The sequence below is a fragment of the Hypanus sabinus genome, chromosome 17 (assembly GCF_030144855.1).
Source record: "Hypanus sabinus isolate sHypSab1 chromosome 17, sHypSab1.hap1, whole genome shotgun sequence".
NCBI classification, from domain to species: domain Eukaryota; kingdom Metazoa; phylum Chordata; class Chondrichthyes; order Myliobatiformes; family Dasyatidae; genus Hypanus; species Hypanus sabinus.
In genome coordinates, this window is record NC_082722.1 from 25,350,454 (window position 1) to 25,372,849 (window position 22,396).

At 40.8% G+C, this 22,396-nt stretch overlaps 1 protein-coding gene across 4 annotated transcripts in view; it reads left to right on the plus strand.

The window, feature by feature from the left end:
* The window catches only part of fhod1 (formin homology 2 domain containing 1), a 300,189-nt gene that overhangs the window by 169,686 nt on the left and 108,107 nt on the right, over nt 1-22,396 (plus strand). For all 4 annotated transcript variants that reach the window (XM_059992695.1, XM_059992692.1, XM_059992693.1 and 1 more), the window contains exons 8-9: nt 2,737-2,831; nt 19,749-19,892. In XM_059992695.1, coding sequence (XP_059848678.1) covers nt 2,737-2,831; nt 19,749-19,892 — 239 coding nt within the window. The remainder of the gene's footprint in view (nt 1-2,736; nt 2,832-19,748; nt 19,893-22,396) is intronic.

Sequence of the window (22,396 nt, forward strand, 5' to 3'; positions counted from 1 at the left end):
CCTTTTGTGATTCTTGCACAAGCACCCCCAAGTCCCGCTGCACAGCAGCATGCTGCAATTATTTTACGATTTAAATAATAATCTGTCCTTTTTTACACTTTATTCTGTATTCTGTTATTATTCTACATCGATGTTCTGTGTGATGATTAGATCTGTATGCAAGGCAAGATTTTCGCTGTATCTCAGTACAAGTGACAATAGTAAACCAATCACACTGAACGAATGGGAGTTTCAGGAACGCACTCCTGGCAAGCTGAAAGATGTTATTGCCAACCCCACTTTTCCTCCTGGAGATGGTTTTCTTTACTGTCAGTCATGGCAGATGGGAGAGAAAACTAATGAACACTTCAAGTCTCACCAGACACAATGCTGAAGACTTTTGTACTGTTGGAGGTGATCCTGATGTGTTCACGTATTTGGGAAATTTCTGGGCTGACGTTTGTTCTTGCCTCCTCTTCCCCGGTCCATACCATGGCCAAGGACAACATTGTGGGCAGTATAAGAGCTTGTGGTGGCTGACACAACACACTCTGATAGAAAGGCAAGAGAGCAGACCGCCTTATCCTCTTTGGGGTTGGTTTCTGTATATTTTGCTCAATTTCCGCCTCTTCCCAGGATAAAGGCTCGATGTTATCTCTGACCATTCTTTCACACAGACTTCACACCACCAGGTTCAGGAACAGTTACTACCGTACAAACATCATGCTCCCTTAACTGGCACAGATAACTCACTCTCCGTAACTCTAAACTGATTCCGCAACCTACATACTCACTTTCAAGAATGCAAAAATGAAACTCAGGGTAGTATATGGTGACATCTGTGCACTTTGATAATTAATTTACTTTGACTCCAAAGCCCTTTAGGATCACTGAACCATCTAATCAAGTTTGGAATCAGTTCTAAAACAGAAGATATAATTTAAGAGCTTGTGTGTGCTCTGTATAAAATAGTAAAAGTGGAAATGGTTCTCCAAGTGTTAGTGCACCATTGGCAAGGCAGGAAAGTGGGGTCTGTTTACTGTTGGTTCATTCCTCCTTGCTGTCTATCAATACTTGTACGACCCCATATGCTCTTGGAGTCCTGCTGGAACAGAACAAAACAGGGTATTTTAATGATGTTTTGCAGTCTGTGTGGTTAGCACAGCTGTCTCACAGCTCTAGTGAGCCAGATTTGATGTTTGACCTCCAGTGCTGTCTGCACACACGTTGTCTGGGTTCTTCCACGTCCTAAAGATGGAGGTTAATTATAGATTGCAAATGACCCCCAGCGTAGGGGGATAGATGAATCAGGGTGGAGTTAGTGGGTAAGTGAGGGGGGGGGGGGATGGTATTATTCTAAGAGCTGGCATAGAATCGATGTGGTGAGTGAGCTTTCCACATGTTGTGAGAGTTCTATATCCCAAATAATACAAAATAAATACAAGTAATTAAATTTGGGCTAAAATTGGATTGTGAGAAGGGGCCGCTGGCTCCAAGGTGAATAATTCAGTAAGTATGTCTCTGTGTGATAAGCAGGTGCTTTTATAAGGGGCTAGCATGGCAGCATAGCTGTTAGCCTAACACTATTACAGTGCCTGAGAACCTGATTCAGTTCCCGCTGACATCTGTAAGGAATTTATACGTACCCCCATGACCATAAGGGTTTCCTACACGTGCTCCAGTTTCTTCCCACATTCTGAAGACGTACAAATTAGTAGACTAATTGATCATGTGCGTGTAGTTGGGCAGCGAGGACTCGTTGGAGCAGAGAAGCCCATTATTGTGCTGTATTTCTAAACTAAACAATAAATTTATACAGGTGCATAAGTCAATGAAAGGTGCTTTACATTGATAGCAACTGAATCATTGAGTGGAAGCAGAGAAAATGATGAGGCGAGATGGGAACAGATGGGAATTTGTCCTGTGCATTGGTATATTAGAGTACTGTGCAAAAATCTTAGATAGATATATATATAATGTATTGTATCGTACTGCTGCAAAAAAAAGCAAATTTCATAACATGTGAGTGATGATAATCCTGATTCTGCTATGTGTCTCTATTGTGGTCTGAGAGTGGGAAGGGGGCAGGGAGAAGGGAATCGTCTTTGGGCAGAGGGGAGGGAGTGAGAAGCACTAGACAGACATTCTGTAATGACCAACAAACCATTTTTTTGGAATCAAATGACCTTGCTTGGTGTCTCAGGGGTGTGTCTGCACCTGTGTTTCCTCCGCCCGCGGCACTCTTTCTCTACCATCTGCCCATCACCCCTTGTGCAGCGCTCCACCCTAGACATTCCCAACGTCGTTTGCTCCCTCCAGGTTTACAAACTCACTCTCTGCTTCACATTGACAATACAATACTGTGCCGAAGTCTTAGTCACCCTATTTGTGCCCAAGACTTTTGCTTAGGACTGCAGGTTGTAGAATAGACTACCTTAAAAGATGGTGGATATAACTTAAGTGTTGACTTTGAAAATGGGAGAGAGAATTTACATGATAAAGAGATGTTTGTAATTACCTGCAGAAAGAGTAGTGGACTAGTACCAGTTTGGAAGGACATGATAGGCTGAAAAGCATTTACCATACTGTGTAAGTCTGGGTCATTCTGCATTAATCTGCCTGTCTGAAATTATTATTCTGATTAAATATAATTTTTCCTAATTTTGCAGTTACAATTTACAATAACTTGATTAAATAATGCTTTAAGCTAAATTACGTTTTATTCTGACATTTAAGTGTTTAAAATTCATTCTTCAGGCACCAAGAAATGGACGAGCTTAGTTGAAATTCTGGAGGAGAAGAATGGGGCTGATTCTGAGCTGCTTGTTTTCACTATGACACTTATTAACAAGGTAAAAACTGTGTTTCTTCTGCATTTAACCCTGTGGGCATCTATGGCCAGCATCCAACCTTCACTCTCCTCCAACCCTGGATTGCTCCAACCATCTTCATTACGAGTCCCAAGTGAACAGATTCTCTGAGGCACTACTTATTCTTTACAAGTTAATTAGGGTGCTTTTGCAGAGAAATCATAACAATTGAATACATGTGGTTATTTACAGCTGAGGCAATTTGATGTTCAGTGAGAGAACAAGGTTGGATTTATGTAATGACTTTCACAAGCTCAAGACGTTCTAAAATGCCAGTGTTACTCATTTTGGAGGGTAGCCATGCTTGTAACACTACAATTAAAAAGTGTGAAATATTTTGGAAAACTCTTTGGTGGAATGATATAATTGGAAGTGAGTGCCTGATAGACCTAATAGTAACAAAATTACTTCATTTCCTGGCAATTTTATTCCTTTCCCTGAGGGAAGTGACTTGTTATTGGGGATATGGATTTTTTTTACAAATGCCAGCAAAGCCTTCCTACTGTGCCAGAGTCAGCTTTTATTTAAGTAAAAGACTTTCTGCATGTTGGGAAGCTTTTCAACTGCAGGAAGCATAACGCACAATCAGATTTCTGCCAGCTTTTCATGTAAGACATAGGAACAGACTTAGGCCATTCGGCCCATCCAGCCTGCTCTGCCATTCCATCTTGGCCAGTTTATTATCCCTCTCAACAACCTTCTCCTGTCTCCCCCCCCATAAATTTTGATGCTTTTGCTAATCAAGAACATATCAAACGTATAATTATATAATATAAACGTATAATTCTCTGAAACTTCCGCCACCTCCAACGGGATCCCACTACCAAACACATTTTTCCCTCTCCCCCTTTCTGCTTTTCGCAGGGATTGCTCCCTACGCGACTCCCTTGTCCACTCGTCCCCCCCCCCCATCCCTTCCCACCGATCTCCCTCCTGGCACTTATCCTTGTAAATGGAACAAGTGCTACACCTGCCCTTACACTTCCTCCCTCACCACCATTCAGGGCCCCAGACAGTCCTTCCAGGTGAGGCGACACTTCACCTGTGAGTCGGCCGGTGTGGTATACTGTGTCCGGTGCTCCCGGTGTGGCCTTTTACATATTGGTGAGACCCGACGCAGACTGGGAGACCGTTTCGCGGAACACCTATGCTCGGTCTGCCAGAGAAAGCAGGATCTCCCAGTGGCCACATATTTTAATTCCACGTCCCATTCCCATTCTGATATGTCTATCCATGGCCTCCTCTACTGTCAAAATGAAGCCAAACTCAGGTTGGAGGAACAACACCTTATATACCGGCTGGGTAGCCTCCAACCTGATGACATGAATATTGACTTTTCTAACTTCGGTTAATGCCCCTCCTCCCTTTCTTACCCCATCCCTGACATATTTAGTTGTTTGCCTGTTCTCCATCTCCCTGTGGTGCTCCCCCACCTTTCTTTCTCCTGAGGCCTCCTGTCCCATGATCCTTTCCCTTCTCCAGCTCTGTATCACCTTCGCCAATCACCTTTCCAGCTCTTAGCTTCATCCCACCCCCTCTGGTCTTCTCCTATCATTTCGCATTTCCCCCTCCCCCCCCACTACTTTTAAATCTCTTACTATCTTTCCTTTCAGTTAGTCCTGATGAAGGGTCTCGGCCCGAAACGTCGACAGCGTTTCTCTCTATAGATGCTGCCTGGCCTGCTGTGTTCCACCAGCATTTTGTGTGTGTGTTGTTGTAAGAACATATAAAACTCTGCTGTAAATACATGCAGTGACTTGGCCTTCACTGCTGTCTGCGACAGTGAATTCCACAAATTCACCAACCTCTGGACAACCTTTTTTATGCCATGGAACCTTACCATTAACCGAGAGGTCCGTGGACCCCTGGTTGGGAACCCTTGGGCTGAAAAATTCCTCATCTGTGTTCCAAAGAGAGGTCCTTCTAGTCAGAGGCTGTGCCGTCTGGTCCCAGACTCCCCCAGCTATAGGAAACATCCTCTCCACATCCACTCTGTCTGTGCCGTCTGGTCCCAGACTCCCCCACTATAGGAAACATCCTCTCCACATCCACTCTGTCTGTGCCATCTGGTCCTAGACTCCCCCACTATAGGAAACATCCTCTCCACATCCACTCTGTCTGTGCCATCTGGTCCTAGACTCCCCCAACTATAGGAAACATCCTCTCCCCATCCACTCTGTCTGTGCCGTCTGGTCCCAGACTCCCCCACTATAGGAAACATCCTCTCCACATCCACTCTGTCTGTGCCGTCTGGTCCTAGACTCCCCCAACTATAGGAAACATCCTCTCCCCATCCACTCTGTCTGTGCCGTCTGGTCCCAGACTCCCCCAACTATAGGAAACATCCTCTCCACATCCACTCTGTCTGTGCCATCTGGTCCCAGACTCCCCCAACTATAGGAAACATCCTCTCCACATCCACTCTGTCTGTGCCGTCTGGTCCCAGACTCCCCCAACTATAGGAAACATCCTCTCCACATCCACTCTGTCTGTGCCGTCTGGTCCCAGACTCCCCCAACTATAGGAAACATCCTCTCCACATCCACTCTGTCTGTGCCGTCTGGTCCCAGACTCCCCCAACTATAGGAAACATCCTCCCCACATCCACTCTGTCTGTGCCGTCTGGTCCCAGACTCCCCCAACTATAGGAAACATCCTCTCCACATCCACTCTGTCTGTGCCGTCTGGTCCCAGACTCCCCCAACTATAGGAAACATCCTCTCCACATCCACTCTGTCTGTGCCGTCTGGTCCCAGACTCCCCCAACTATAGGAAACATCCTCTCCACATCCACTCTGTCTGTGCCGTCTGGTCCTAGACTCCCCCAACTATAGGAAACATCCTCCCCACATCCACTCTGTCTGTGCCGTCTGGTCCTAGACTCCCCCAACTATAGGAAACATCCTCTCCATGTCCACTCACTTAGAGCTTTCAATAGGATTCAGTGAGATTCCACCTCATTCCTTTAAACTCCAGCAAAGTACAGGCACAGAGCTGCCAAACACTCCTCATATATTAACCCCTTCATTCCTGGGATCATTCTCCTGAATCTCTGCTGGATCCTCTCCAATGCAAACAAATCCTCTCTCAGATAAGGGGCCCAAAACTGCTCTAAGTGCAGACTGACCAATGCCTTATAAAGCTTCAACCTTATCAATTCACATGTACGTGTCCAGTAAAGATTCCTTCCCTCCCCCCACCACCACCCCATCCGAACTGGGGACTAATAGTGGCTGAGTTTGTCTGACTCAGTATGGATGAAAGATGAATTGCAGCTTTTCCAAGTCTTATGTTGCTGAAATAATCAAATAATCATTGCCCAGTCTTTCAGGATGACTGGCAAAACAAATTACTTTTTAAACAGCATTACAATTTGACACGGAACTAAAATATTTTCCACTCCCTGAGAAGCACCAAATGTGTAAGATGATAGTCTGTCTCATTTATTACACAATAAACTCCATAATTGAGACCCAGTTCATGAATTAATGATTGAAAAGGCTCAGGTTCTCTAATAATTTTGTACTGCAGTTTTTCTAGAATTTTTAATATTGAGTAGAACTGGGCACAAAATATTCATGTAGGAAATATGACTCATAATTGGCTGCAGTGCAAGTCTGAATGTTACTGGCCAGAAAATTATTTACACTTTGTTTTTGGTATAAACAGCACGTAATTTAAGAACACAAACTTAGTGTATTTTCAGTCAAGAGCTAGATAATTTTTTTTGTCACGAACAGAGAAAGATGATTACATCCTTGAAAGTATTCAAAATATACAAGTTTGAAGAGACTGATGGGCTTGGAGCAGTCTATGCTTGTCAAATGGCTGATTCCAAGACTTCATGCTAGATTCCAGCATTCACTCCACTAAGCCACTTCAAAGAGCTTTACAATACAGTGCGTGGTCATTTCTTCCATCGTGTCTGTATTCGTAATTTTCTCAACATGACCCATTTGATCTAAAGCTACTCTCCAACTAGATTGCTTCATTCTTTTATATTTCTCTTAAGTGGCTTTTCAATTACCTTTTAACAGAAGGGCACTGTGCTGTTTAATGCAGGAGTGCGGTCGAACCATGTGCAATAATGATATATTTTACACATTTCCATAATTAGCTTCTACGATCTTCGTAGCTTCTGGGGTCCAGTGAAATTTTCTTCAATGCCTTAAGTCCCTCTTCTTGTTCATCTGTACTGCACCTCATCTTTTGCTTTTGAGTTTTCCAATAATGGATAGCATAACATTATACAAAGCTCCAGGCGTGACTCTGGTTTCCAGTTAAGTGTTTTCTAACATCATTATTAGCCTGCTCTTGTATTCTCTGCCTTAAGATGCAAAATAGATTATTCATTTATGGCCCTGTCTACTTGTGAAGCTTGTTCAATAATTTAACTATCTGGTACATCGTGTTCTCTGTAATCTATCCAAAATCTTTTGACTAAAAATACACTTAGTTTCATTAATTTGTTTCCAGATTCTGTATTTTTCTACCTCATTCACCTTGCAATCTTTCATTCTTTTGTTAAAATTTGGAAATGTTCCCAATTTGAGCAATCAGCAATATTTAACATTGAGTCATGGAATGATACAGCACTGAAGCAAATCCTTCTGCACCTCAGCCACGCACTGACCAGGAGACAGGTACACAGGCAACACCTCATCCCCACTGACCAGGGAGACAGGTACACACGCAACACCTCATCCCCTCTGACCAGGGAGATAGGTACACACACAACACCTCATCCCCACTGACCAGGGAGACAGGTACACACAAAGCACATCATACCCACTGACCAGGGAGACAGGGACTCAAACAGCACCTCATCCCCACTGACCAGGGAGACAGGTACACACACAACACCTCATCCCCACTGACCAGGGAGACAGGTGCACACACAACACCTCATCCCCACTGACCAGGGAGACAGGTACACACACAACACCTCATCCCCACTGACAACACCTCATCCCCACTGACCAGGGAGACAGGTACACACACAACACCTCATCCCCACTGACAACACCTCATCCCCACTGACCAGGGAGACAGGTACACACACAACACCTCATCCCCACTGACAACACCTCATCCTCACTGACCAGGGAGACAGGTACACACACAACACCTCATCCCCACTGACCAGGGAGACAGGTACACACACAGCACCTCATCCGCACTGAGCAGGGAGATAGGTACACAAACAGCACCTCATCCCCACTGAGCAGGGAGACAGTTACACAAAATAGCACCTCAAATGCGCAGTGCTGGGCACTGTTTTTCTCAATTTGTCATGCTTTTTTCCCTTGGAGACAATAAAAGATATTTGATCAATTTTTTTCCCAGAATTCCATCATTATGTTAATGCTGTAGAATGTTCATTTTGAAAAACCTTTTCCAGTATATCTCATTACATCCAAATCTCATATGAAAAAATCTTTACCCCACCCCCTGTAGGCCTTAGCTATCTCTAGATTGTACAGTCAGTCTCCCTGGTCAGTGTGGGGAAGAGGTGCTTTTTTGTGTCCTCATTCTCCCAAAATAAAGCCTGCACATTATCCAGTGTATTGATTTTCCAATTCCATGTACTATGGAGGCCACAAATCACATGATCAATCTCAAACTCTCTGCACTTTTTACCTCATTCATTATCTTGTATGTATTTATTAAGTCCATTTTTTGATCACTTTTTAAACTATAGTATTAGATACACCTGTACACCTTGTTAATGCAAACAACTAATCAGCCAATCATGTGGCAGTAACTCAATGCATAAAACTATGCAGAAATGGTCAAGAGGTCCAGTTTTTGTTCAGAGCAAACATCAGATTGGGGAAGAAATGTGATTGAAGTGTCTTTGACCATTCAGTGATAGTTGTTGCCAGATGGGGTGGTTTGAGTATCTCAGCAGCTGTTGATCTCCTGGGATTTTTATGGACAGCAGTCTCTGGAATTTACAAAGATGATGTGAGGAACAAAAACATCCAGTGAGCAACAGTTCTGAGAGTGAAAAATGCCTTGTTCATGGGAGAGGTCAGAAGAGAATGGCCAGACTGGTTTAAGCTGACAGGAAGGCGACAGTAACTCAAATAACCACATGTTACAATAGCACGGTACAGAAGAACATCTCTGAACACACAAGCCAAACCTTGAAGTGTGTGAGCTACAGCAGCAGAAGACCACACACGCAGACTCAGTGGCCACTTTATTAACTACAAGAGGTAACTAATAAAGTGTATTTGCCCTGACTCAATGCAAATCTCATTCAACTGTTGGAGCCAATATTTGTCTTCAAGGTTTAATATTGTTTTTCGTGATAAATAAGAGAATAAAGGACCAATGTATTACCAGAACTACTCATTCTCCCAAAATAAAGCCTGCACGTTATCGTTTATTGGTTCTCCAATTTCTTGTACTACGGAGGCCACAAATCACATTATCAGTCTCAAATTCTCTGCACTTTTTACCTCATTCATTATCTTATATGTATTTATTAAGTCCTTTTTTGCTCACCTTTTAAAGTTTTGTCATCTGTGCTTGACATTCATTTCTGTTTTAATGGAGACCAGTCTCTGCTTATCTATCGTGCCTTGTGCAATATTTCGTTGTCAAAGCCTCAATGTAATAACCAGCTCTGATCTGAGTGCCAGATGTACTCTGTTAAGTTAGCAAAGTGATTCTCGATGCCTTTTTGGCTTGCTTCTCCATTATATCTGGATAGATTAAATGTTGAGCCTTTATAAATTAACTTAAATTTAAGATTTTGAGTAGGAATTGACAGGACAGATGTTACGAAGATGTTTCCCTTGATGGTTAGTCTGGAAATCAGAGCCATAACATGGGATAAGAGGTTAGCCACTTCAGTCTAAGTTGAGAAGGAATGTGTTCGTTGAGAAGATTGTGAATCTTTGGAATTGTAAAACTACAGGGCTGAGTTAGAGTTTTGGATGGCAGATATGAAGCCAAGGTTCTGCAGATCTGGTAGGAAGATAGAATTGAACCCACTTGTTAAATCAACCATATTCTGTTTAAACCAGAATTTGCTTGAAGGTTAAATGGCCTCCCACTGTTCTTTTCTATGTTGTGGTATTTCATATTTATTCCCATTAAAGCATTCATAGAATACCTGTGGTTATTTTTCTATCATCTGTGCTGTAGTGTGGCCTTAGCCATATTGATTTCATCCACCATTTTTCTCTGTCCGCTGTTTCTTTCTATGAGTCTTTACACTGTTTATGAAACTAATTGCTTCTTCCTCTCCTTGTACATCTTTCCCAGAAGACGTAGATATACCTCAAAGTCGAAACACTTGTCTTCATTTATAAGCAGGCAGCTTCCCTGACTGGGACCCTGGAAAGTCCATTTTGTTTTTTCTTTCAAACCCCTGCCAAAGTGTTTTATGCAGCTTATACCTGATGTTTGCCACCCCCCCTCCCCAAACAAACACAGTGCAGCTCTTCTTAACTTTAGGTCACTTGACTTATTCCCAGTCCATTACAAGAATGCAAGTCATATTAAACTGTCTTATGACAATGATTGTCCAGTAAGTGACTCCAGTTCATAATTTAATTGTCAGATTAAATTAGCTTAGATTCTTGAGTCGTTACTTCCTGACGTTCCTTGGATTTCTTTTTAATCTAGCTTTCCTGTCAGGTAAAGTGGTCATTCTTGATTGCTGCACTATTTTTTTTTAAGTAAATAGCTTAAATCTTATTTTAAGAGGGCCCCTGTGTGCAATTGTATTTCAGTGTCAGTCAGTCCATGTTAATTACATGAGGCCTTGACTTTGGGCGTATTTAAGGCAGAGATTGACAGGTTCTTGATCGGGCATGGCGTCAAAGATTACGGGGAGAAGGCTGGCGACCGGGGTTAAGGAAGAGAAAACAGAAGGATCAGCCTTGATTGAATGGCAGCGCAGATTTGATGGGCCAAATGGCCTAATTCTGTATTAATTCTATAGGTATATTCTTGCTACGTATTTAAAAATAAATTGGTATTGTACGAATGCACCATTTTAATTTTTTTTGAAATGGTGAACATGGATGCAAATTTTTGGCTGTTATACTGTAGTGGAATCAACCTACCCAATTTCAGGAGCCTGACTAGTTGACCTTAAATCATAATCCTTCACCCTGGACAAAATACTGTGAAATGCAAAATGTCCATAGTCTGTTAATGTGATAGATTATGACGGTATAAGGTTTGTGGTAAATTGGAAGTTCAACAAGAAAATCATCACATGCAGCAGTCTAAACTGCTCCATATTTGATTTCTCCAACTTTCTGCTTCATCTGAGGCTGAATGAGCATTTTGTCAGGCCTGATAGACCCATCTGAACTGGTGGAGGGCCTCAGGAACCAATGGACCAGTTTGGTATTATTTATTTAGAAATACAGCACAAAACAGGCCCTTCCAGCTCAGCGAGCCATGCCGCCCAACACCCACCTATTTAACTCTCGCCTAATCGCAGGGTAATTAACCTTCTAATTGGTTCATCTTTGGAATGTGGGAGGAAACTGGAGCACCCAGAGGAAACGCATGCAGTCACAGAGAGAACTACAAACTCTTTATAGATTGAGCCAGAATTGAACTCCAAACTCCAACACCCCGAGTTGTAATAGCTATGCTACCGTGGCAGAAGGAATTCAACAAGCCCTGGATCCTTGTAAAGCTGGGAAACAAATGGGAATACATAAAGGTAACAAGGTTAAGCAGGCCTCTTTCTTCCTCAAGGCTTACCTGTATGCACTGTACAGACTGTATCAGCTGCTTATGTTAGTCTGGTTTGTTTTGTCGCATCTCCTTTGCGCTTTTCATATACGATCACTTTCTACAATTATTTCATTTTCCTCATCCTTGTCAACTTTGTTACTCTGTCTTCTGCCAGCTTGAAATCTCCTTCATTAGTTACTCCTTTTGTCCAACCAACAATTACTATCAATATATTCATTAAAAAAAACTAGTACATGAATAAGTTAATGCAGAGCTACAATGGCATTGGCTATAGATGGAGTATTTTAAACATTTCACTTATTTTCTGTGTTTTTATACAGAGACTTTGTATTGCTGAACCATTTATTTTGGCAAAGTGACACTCCAACTAAATTCATGTTTTTAATTGTCCACTGTTATAAACTTATTTACAATGTGGTTTCATTCCCATTATCTGCAGGTCTCTTTTGGCAGATGGTATTTCTTTATAAACACCACAGAGCAAAATCAGTATTAATTACTTGTCATCCACATTTGAAACTTCTCTGAATTACCTCTTCATATATGTGTAGTTTATATATCAGAATCGACGTGGTCCAATTACTCTATTTTATATCCATAAATTTTCTATTAAATTTCTTTCCGTTGATTTATCTTGGACTTAACACCACTTTCCGACTCATTCATGCAATCTGTCCCAGGTGTTGAAAACTCAGTGACCCTGTACTCACAATTCCGCTTGGGAGTTGAAGGGAGTGATGTAAGTGTGTGGGGTCCTGTTGACTTAGACCTTGCAGTTTCCAGTGCAATATTCTCTTTAGCCTAAAGAAAGTACACTGCATTGGTACTGGGTTATAGGTGAAGCTTGGTCACTGAAATGCCTTGCTCCCAGACTGCTGTGGAAAACTGCTTCTGTCCACTTTTGCTGTGCCTGAAAATGACCTGATTCTGTTTGATTTAAAACACACCTTGGCATAAGTTTGCAGTCTTTGTGTGGAATTCATGCGTCAACTCATAGTTACTTTGTTCTGTAATTCCCATTCTCTGTTCAGTTTTTCCTTTCCCCCCTAAGTATACCCTGTTCAGCCTGTTCCCATCCTGTTCTTCCCTCAGACTTCTGATCTCAACAACTGTTGCTCATAGACCCTTGTCTCCATCAACTTATTGGTTCAGCCCATCTTTATTCCCAATTTGGATTAATGTCTACTGCATAGATTGGTCACCTCCACACATAAGCATTTATATATAGTCACTGTAGGATCTCCTCAAAACCAAAAGTCCTCATCACTACTAACAGAAAAAGAGATCTCATCAACTGACATCTGCTGTATTCAGTATCTTTGTGAGCAAACATGGCTTATGCATGAGCTGTTCAAATTTTTCCACCCCCAAATTTTGACAATTACAAAGATACAGCTTTTCAAAGTTTGTTCTAGTGTGGTAGTGAGCAAAGGATAGGAGGAAGCACTGAGTCATTGATGTTCCAGCCATCAGTAGTCTGGGGTTGATGACATGGTCTAGCAGGTTCTTTGCGTTTTTGTCAGTTTTATATACAGCATCCTCTGTCAGTTCAGCAAATACAGGTCTGGACACAGGAAGGTATTTCTTTAATTTTTTTTTGCTTTTTACAATTTTGTGGAGCAATTGGCAGTTCCCTGGAGGTGATGAATGAAACATTGCTAACTACAAATTCACAGTGATATTGGGGATTTTATTGAAAGTTACTTGCAAAGTACCTGGGCTTGATCAACAAAACCAAAAATAAAAGCTATGCACCTTGTAGATTGAGCAGAGCAGTACAATGCCTTTAAAACAAAAGTAAAAGCCATGAACCTTGTGGGTTGAGTAGAGTTGTGCGATACCTTTTTGAGTATTGAATTAATGTCATGTTTTGGTAATCAGCACTGAAATTTCAAAGAGAGGTGCTGTAGGAGATTATGAATGTGCCAGAAGTGGGTGGCCAAACTTTTGAGTTGACCAGGAGGAGCTAAGCTGACACTTTGTTGAAGTATTCCAACCCACTTAACTTCTTCTGTTTTTACTCTTGTTGAGATCTGCATAGTGTCTGTGATCACGTTTAAACAGAGTTAGCTGGATTTTAAAATGTTTGAATAAAACTCAAAAATAATTCAAGCTGACTGGTTTACTTTAGTTTACCCATATGAAATTTCATATTATACATTCTCTTTCTAATGCACTGTTTTTTTTTTAAACTGGAATAATCATTTCTAGCTTTGTAATTTCTCATTTGAAGTCTGCATCCTCAGAAGTTGGTCTCTTATTCATTTATTCCAAGGTAGTGCTGAAGACATCCAAACTTTTAAGAGTAATCCTTGAGGATGTTTTTAATATGAAAAGAGCTTGTCTGTGGCTGCCTCCCCTTTAAGATCTGTAAAATATTTATTGCTGGTTCTTGCATCAATCTCTATCAATGTCGTCTATGAGATTTGTCAGTGATGTTCCCTATACAGTTAGGGCTAAGTCGTGTACAGGTAACTGGATGTCATAGGTGCCCAAAGGTGGACTATACTTAATCAGGATTTTCTCAGAAACATGACATGCTATAATTTAACAAATCATTTTGTTAAGCAAAAGATTATTGTTAACAGTGTATAACTTCAACTATTCTATAAATATTTAAACTGAGCTACAGTAAGAGACTTTCACCAGTCTGCTGTGAAGTGTAAATTAAACACTTTGACTCTTCACATAAATCCTGCTGACGTTTCAATTGGAGACTAAACTATTACATCCATGGAGAATGTTGGAGGGTGTGCATACTATTTGGCACAATATAAAATAAAATGCACCATCAAGACAACATAAAACTAAATGAAATTCATTTATTCACAAATAAATTTATGTAGTGTTTCTTTTAAATCACAGAAGCTGTTGCAAATTGTTCTTTTATGATGTTTTAACATATATTGTGTTATTATTGTACAGCATACAAACTGTCCTTTATGTTTCATTGTTAAATAAAGCTTAATTTGCTAGTGAGTAGAAGTTACTTTACTCTTGGCATTGGCTCAGTCAGTGTCTGTTTCAATCACTTTGGCAGCTTCTGAGTCATGAGGTTGTGGGTTCAAGCTTTGCTATTGGATTTCAGCATGAAATCCGCATGTCCCTAAGTCCATTGTAAACAGCAAAAGCCCATTTGCCAGTTCTCGTGGGACTTCATTAGTAACAGCTCTGGTTTATTTTTTTTTCTCTCTTTAGCCAAATCTCTATCAATGCCTGTATGTTACTGCCAAACCCTTGGCCCTTTATTTATGAAGCAGCCGCCTGAGTGATATCTTACAGACCATCGAACAGTACAGCATAGGAACAGGCCCTTCAGTCCGTGACAAACTAAATCAATGACATCTAATTAAACTAACTGCATCTGCCTGCATATAGTCCGTATTCCTCCATTCTCTGCATATCTCTGCACCTATCAAAGAATCGCTTAAAAGCCCCAGTTGTATCTTCCTCCTTCTCCACTCCTGGCAGCGTAATCCAGGCATTCAGAACACCTTCTGTATATGAACTTGCCCTCACACATCTCCTTTCAGCTTCCCACCGTCACATTAAGTAAGTGCCTTCCAGTATCTCAATCCTGAGAAAAAGTTACCAGTTCTCTGCTTTATGCCTCTCGTAATTTTATAAACTTCTAACTGGTTTCCCCTCAGCGATGTCCAGTCTCCTTTTTGTACCTGCCCCCTAATTCAGGCAGCCTCCACATCCCTCCTATATTGAGGCAACAAGAAATGAATACAATGCTCCAGGTAACTGTAATTCTATAAAGCTGCAATATAGCTTCCTGACTCTTGATGCCTTTACTAATAAAGGCCAGAGCATGCCATATGCCTTTTCACCACTCTGTCAACTTTATGTAACTACTTGCAGAGAACTACAGACTTGGACCTCAAGATCTCTCTGCACAACAATGCTGTTAAGGGTCTTGCCATTAACTGTGTACTTTTCCTTTACATTTGATCTACCGAATTAGAAACGCCTCACCTGTGTTTAGGGTAAACTTCATCTGCCACTTCTTTGCCTGTATCTATGTTTTAAAGATGTAAAGACGTGTTTTGATTGTCACATGGCATGTGGCCAAGTGGTTAAGGTATTGGACTAGCGATTTGAAAGTCATGAGTTTGAGGTCCAGCTGAGGCAGCGTGTTGTGTCCTTGAACAAGGCTCTTAACCACACACTGTTCCAGTCCACCCAGCTGAAAATGGCTACCAGCAAAACACTGGGGGTTAACCTCGCAATAGACTGGCGTCTTATCCGGGGGGGGGAGTCTCGTACTCACAGTTGCTTCATGCCATGGAAACTAGCACAAGCAGAGTCCTGATAAGCCTATAAGGCTCGGGACAGACTTTAACTTTTTATGTCACATGTCTATAAAAAGTATTCACTCCCCTCTCCACCCCCCCAGAAGTTTTATTGTTTTACAACATTGAATCACAGTGGATTTAATTTGGCTTTTTTTGATACTGAGCAACAAAGGCTCTTTCATGTCAAAATGAAAACAGATCTCTACAAAGTGATCTAAGTTAATGACAAATATAAAACGCAAAACAATTAGTTGCATAAGTATTCACTCCCTTTAATATGACACACCAAATCATCACTGGTGCAGCCAAGTGGTTTTAGAAGTCACATAATTAGTTAAATGGAGATCTGTGTTTGGAGACCTGTGTGCAGTCAAGGTGTTTTAATTGATTGTAGTAAAAATACACCTACACCTGGAAGGTCCACTTGCTAGTGAGTCAGTATCCTGGCAGAAACTACACCATGAAGACAAAAGAACACTCCAAGCAGCTCTGTGAAAGGGTTATTGAAAAGTACAAGTTAGGAGATAGATACACAAAAATTTCCAAGTCACTGAATATCCCTTGGAGTTCAATTAAGTCAATCATCAAGAAATAGAAAGAAAATGGTAAATCTGCCTAGGGCAGGCCGTCCTCTAAAACTGAGTGACTGTACAAGAAAGGGACTAGTGAGGGAGACCACCAAGAGACCTATATGAGAACTCTGGAGGAGTTACAAGCTTCAGTAGCTGGGATGGGAGAGACTGTGTGTGCAACAACTGTTGCTTGGGCACCTCACCATTGACAGCTTTATGGGAGAGTGGCAAAGAGAATGCTGACGTTGGAAAAAACCCCCACCTTAAATCTTGGCTAGAGTTTTCCAGAAGGCATATGCGGAACTCTGAAGTCAATGGGAAGGAGGTTCTATGGTCTGATGAAACCAAAATTGAGTTTTTTGGCCATCAGATTAAACGCTATGTTTGGCATAAGCCAAACACCTCACATCATCAAAAACACACCATCCCTACCATGAAGCAGGGTCGTGGCTGCATCATGCTGTGGGGACACTTCACTGCAGGAGACCCTGGATGGCTTGTGAAGGTAAGGGGTAAAATGAATGCTGCAAAATACAGCGAAACCCTGGAGGAAAACCTGATGCAGTCTGCAAGAGAACTGCGACGTGGAAGAAGGTTTGTTTTCCAGCAAGACAATGATCCCAAGTATAAAGCCAAAGCTACACAGGAATGGCTTAAAAACTACAAAGCTAACGTCCTGGAGTGGCCAAGTCAGAGTCCAAACCTCAATCCAATTGAGAATTTGTGGCTGGACTTGAAAAGGGCTGTTCAGTCACGATCCCTGTGCAATGAGACAGAGTTTGAGCAGTTTTGTAAAGAAGTATGGGGAAAAATTACAATGTTCAGATGTGCAAAGCTGATAGAAATCTATCCACACAGACTCAAGGCTGTAATTGCTGCCAAAGGTGCATCTACTAAAAACTGATTTGAAGGAGATGAATCAATTATTTAGTGTTTGATATTTGTGATTAATTTACATCACTTTGTAGAGGTCTGTTTTAACTTTGACACGAATGAGTTTTTCTGTTGATCAATGTCAAATTAAATTCACTGTGATTCAATATTGTAAAACAATAAATCATGAAAACTTCCAAGGGGATGTGAATACTTTTTATAGACACTGTACATCAAAACATAGCGAAATGCATTGTTTGCGTCAGCGACCAACACAGTCTGAGGATGAGCTGAGAGCAGCTTGCAAATGTCAGCATGCTGCTAGCACCCACAATTTACTAACCCTAATCCATATGTCTTTGGGATGTGGGAGGAAAGCTGAGCACCCAGAGGAAACCCAACTGGTCACGGGGAGAATGCACAAACACCTTACAGACTGCAGTGGAATTGAACTTGGTTTGCTGGTGCTATAATATCTCTGCCAGCGTGCTGCCCCTAGTTTGCAATACCACTGCTGACATCCCCTTTATCTACCCTTCTGGTTATATTTTTAGCATTAGATTTGTTACGTGTAATTTTTAAAAATACATTTTGTGTTTAATACATTCAGAATGAGAATCAGAATCAGGTTGAATATCACCAGCATATCTCATGTTGTCATTTGTTGTCTTTGTGGCAGCAGTACACTGCAATACATAATAGAAGAAAAAAACGTGAGTGACAGTAAATATGTATTAAATCAAACAAATAGTGCAAAAATAAAAAATTAAAATAAGCAGTGAGGTAGTGTTCATGGGTTCAATGTTCATTCAGAAATCAGTTGTCAGAGGGGAAGAAGCTGTTCCTAAATCATTGAGTGTGTGCCATCAGGCTCCTGGTCCTCCTTCCTGATGATAACAATAAGAAGAGGGCATGTCCTATGTGATAGGGGATCCTTAATGATGGATGCCTCCTTTCTGAGGTATCACTCCTTGAAGATGTCCTGGATACTATGGAGTCTGGTGCCCATGTTGGAGCTGACTAAGTTTACAACTCTATGCAGCTTATTTCAATCCTGTGCTGTAGCCACCCCCCTCCATACCAGAGAGTTGTGCAGCCATGGTCCATCTGTAGAAATTCGTGAAGGATTTAAGTAACGTGCCAAATCGCGAATTCCTAATGAAGTAGAGTCGCTGTCATGCCTTCTACATAGCAGCATTGATGTGTTGGCCTGAGGAAAGACCATCAGAGATATTGACTATTATCAAGCCAGATGACCAGTCTTGATTGAGCGTGGACTGCCAGGAGCAGCACCAGGTGTACCTACAGTAGATGCGCAGACCTGGTAAGATATGGATGCACATGTGCTCAATGGCGAGAGCACCATAAGAAAGAGAGAGCTGTGATCTAATATCCAACGGACCAGGTCTGAGCTCTACCATCTGGATGCATCTAGATATGAATGGTAGTAAACAAAAAGCTGACGGAAGGAGGATATTCTGATAACTGCGCCATCCTCAACAACAACAAAGACTCAACATGTTCATGCCAAAGTCATGGATGAAGCATTTACAATCATATTCATTCATAGGCGTGGAGTCTATTTCTGGTTCTTCCTCAGATTCCCACTGATACAGAGAACAAAATTTAACCAATTTGATTCACCTCACAAGATATCAGGAAAGGGCTGAGGAACTGAAATGGGAAAGGCAATAGGTTCAGATAACAGCCAAATGTAGTTCTAATAACTTGTACTCTAGAACCAGCTATAATTTAGTATAGTTACCACAGTAACATCTACCTGCCAATGAAGAATATTTCAAGATCAATTCTAATGAAAAAAATCCGGTACCAGTCCCAATCTTACTGGTTAATCTACTGTCAATCGTTAACTAAATGAATACATCAACAAAATTGCTTTCATGTGGCACTTTCTCTGGTTGCCTTCTCAGCAATATTTGATCTCTTAAGATCTGGACATTGCTGGTTAAGTTAGGCTTTTTGGCCTACCCCAAATTGCCCTTGAGAAGATGGTGCTGAAGTTGTATTCTTGAGCCAGGAGGACTAGACCTCATTACTGCCTTGGTACAAATGTGGACTGCTGACCAGTGACCAAAAGTGCAGTGAAAGTGACTATCCTGTATTTTAGAATCAGACCAGGTGTAACGTTAAGGAGCCCTGATAAACTTGAAGTCAGTGGATGGCAAGGGAAATGCATTCTAATAACTGGAATCAAATGCCATACAAAGGAAGAAGGTAATTAATGGTTGTTGAAGTTATTGGAATTAATCAGAGTAAGCTATTACAAAGAGAGTGAAGTCAAAAATATTAAATGTTTTCTGACAGGCATTGAAGGTTATTTGGTGGCTTCATGTTTCTTTCTGAACACTTTCCTCAAAAATGTGGATGATCTGAAAGAAATTTCTTTTGTTTTTTGCCAGACCCTAGGAGCTCTTCCAGACCAGGATTCATTCTACGATGTTACTGATTGTCTTGAGCAACAGGGAATGGAAAACATCATCCAAAGGCACATGAGTAATAAAGGAACTGACCCAGACTTAAAGCAGCAGTTTACCATTTATGAGGTAAAATTTTTTGAATATGCAGATGTAAAGGAGTAATTTGGTTCTTCGGATGCATGTATGCAGTTACTCATTCATGTATGATGGATTAGTGAGATCTAATGGTGGTGAAAAACACAGCCAGACTTTGCTGATCGAAGGTTGGGTTGTCTGGGAAAAGGACCTTGAATTCATTAATATTGGGATAAAATATTGATGACCCATGGGATTAAGATAGGTTATAATTGTGCTGAAACAATCAGTTAAGAATACTGAATAAGAGATGTCTGGGATAATATAAAGTTTATGTTTTCTTGCTCATGATTAGATGGCATATGTCCAACTTTAGCAAAAGAATAACCTACCAAGGGCAAAGTGCATTTCACCATTGTGTTTCTTCATTTTAGGCATGTAATCAATAAAAGTCAAAATGATAGATAAGAGATACAGCTTTCACTACAATAAGCACTGTAGAAGGGGCACCAAGTAGTGGCAAGAATATTGGTGGGTATATTTAAGCAGAAGTTCATAGATTCTTGATTGGCAAGGGCATTGAAGGTTAGGAGAAAAAGGCAGAGAATGGGGTTGAGAGGGAAAATAAATCAGCCATGATTGAATGTCAGAAGAGATTCAATGGCCTAATGGCAAAACTCTGCTCCTCTGTCTTCTAGTCTTATGTATGAAAGAGCATCCATATGTTGAGTAGCAAATTATAAGATTATAATTGTGACTGATTACACCTGCCCCAAATAAACAAACAAGGATAATGAGAAAGCACTGTTGTGTATATATTGTATACAGACCTCACTTCTGTCTTTTGAACAGGTCGTTTTGTGAATGGGCACAGAAGATACAATGCACTCTAGTCAACACAATGCATAGGTAATTAAGGGAGATGTAGAAAGTACAAAACTCACAAAGGGTTACAAAAGAATGAAGGTAGAACCGAGGAAGGCAAAAATTAGAGAAAGTTGCAACAAGGTAAAATTAAAAAAAAGCTGATAGAATAGCACTGCCCAGTTACAAATCTGTGCCAATTACACATGATCCTCAATTACCTAATCCTTCAAAAATGTATCTGCTTTTAAATACCATATGATCTAGCTTCCACAGCTCTCCAAATTAGAGAATTCCCAAGGTTCACCAACCTCTGTGGAAATAAATTTATTTTTATATTACTGCCCCCCTTGACTTGTAACTTGAAGCAGTGAGTTACTCTAAGGGAAAGGTCAGTAAAGTTCAGACAAAGTACTCACAATTTTCCAAGTATAAATTTACCATGGGTAGCTTAACTGAAAATAAAAATGCACCTAAAGACACTTGCAAATACAAAGTACATAGACAACACAGGAAAGATGGGAACATAAAGTACAATAAGCTTATTAAGAATGTGAAAAATAGTTGTAATGTTTGATTAAGAAATAACATACTACACAAAAAGAGAATTAGAGTAGCTTTCTCTACCAAGGCAGCATAAACCTTCAAGATGCTAATATTTTCAGAGATATTGAATAAGTACTTTATCACAGTTATCACTAATAAACACAAAGTAACTACAATGGAGATAAAGGAAGCACGTTATAGGTCCAAAAGGAAGGAGAATCCAGACAAACCAGCCTTTTTGCAAGGAGCTGAGCCAAAAAAGAAATTGCACACTTCCCCATCTGTCTATCCTAGAATGCTTTTCAGTTTGTACCAATGGATTGTGTTCAGAAACCACCAGTGGTTGTAATGGAGATGGATTTTTAACAGGCCTTTACTAAAGAACCCTGGAAGGGAACAGCTAAGTTCAAGGTATCTGGAATTAGCATCCAGACAGAAAATGAATGCATTTACTCAGACTGGCAGGATGTGAGAAGTGATGTCCTTCAGGAATATGGATGTGGGGTGTTATTTGTCTTCTCTTCCTAAATGTAATCTTTCGATACTCAGAAACGTTGTCTGTTTTATTTTAGTCCAAAGGTTATTTTCCCTAGTAAGCACCTGCACCTACAGGTTCTCTACATTTCTTTTAAAGATTCTGAGAGCCACGTCACTATCCTTTGGTGAGATTGTAATAGATTCATATGCAAATACCTCATAGTTGCCAATGAGAGAGTAAAATGCCGAATTCTTTTCTTTTTCCACAAGAAAGAAGTAAATTTTGCCCCACATGATGCAACCACAAACCTGCTCTTTATTAGTATTTATTTTAAGCCAGATCAAATGGATAACAGAATTAATCAAGCAGAAGCCAAGACATTTAGGTCTATGGTCTGGCAGAGTGTCTGTAATGTAGTTTGGCTTTGATGACTAACACATGGTGAAAACATCAGAGAGCAGGAATTAATCAGAATAATCAGTGATTTGGTTCCCCTTTCTCTAGAATAGTTCACATTTTCGGTCAGAAAGTTAACTATTTTTTCCTTCCCTTTTTTTGATAATTATTCTGATAAATGAGGTATATGATTTTGTGTGTGTGTGTGTATTGCATTGTTAAATTCTTTCAATTACTAAGTTGCTACAACATAACTGCTGAATCTTTAGAT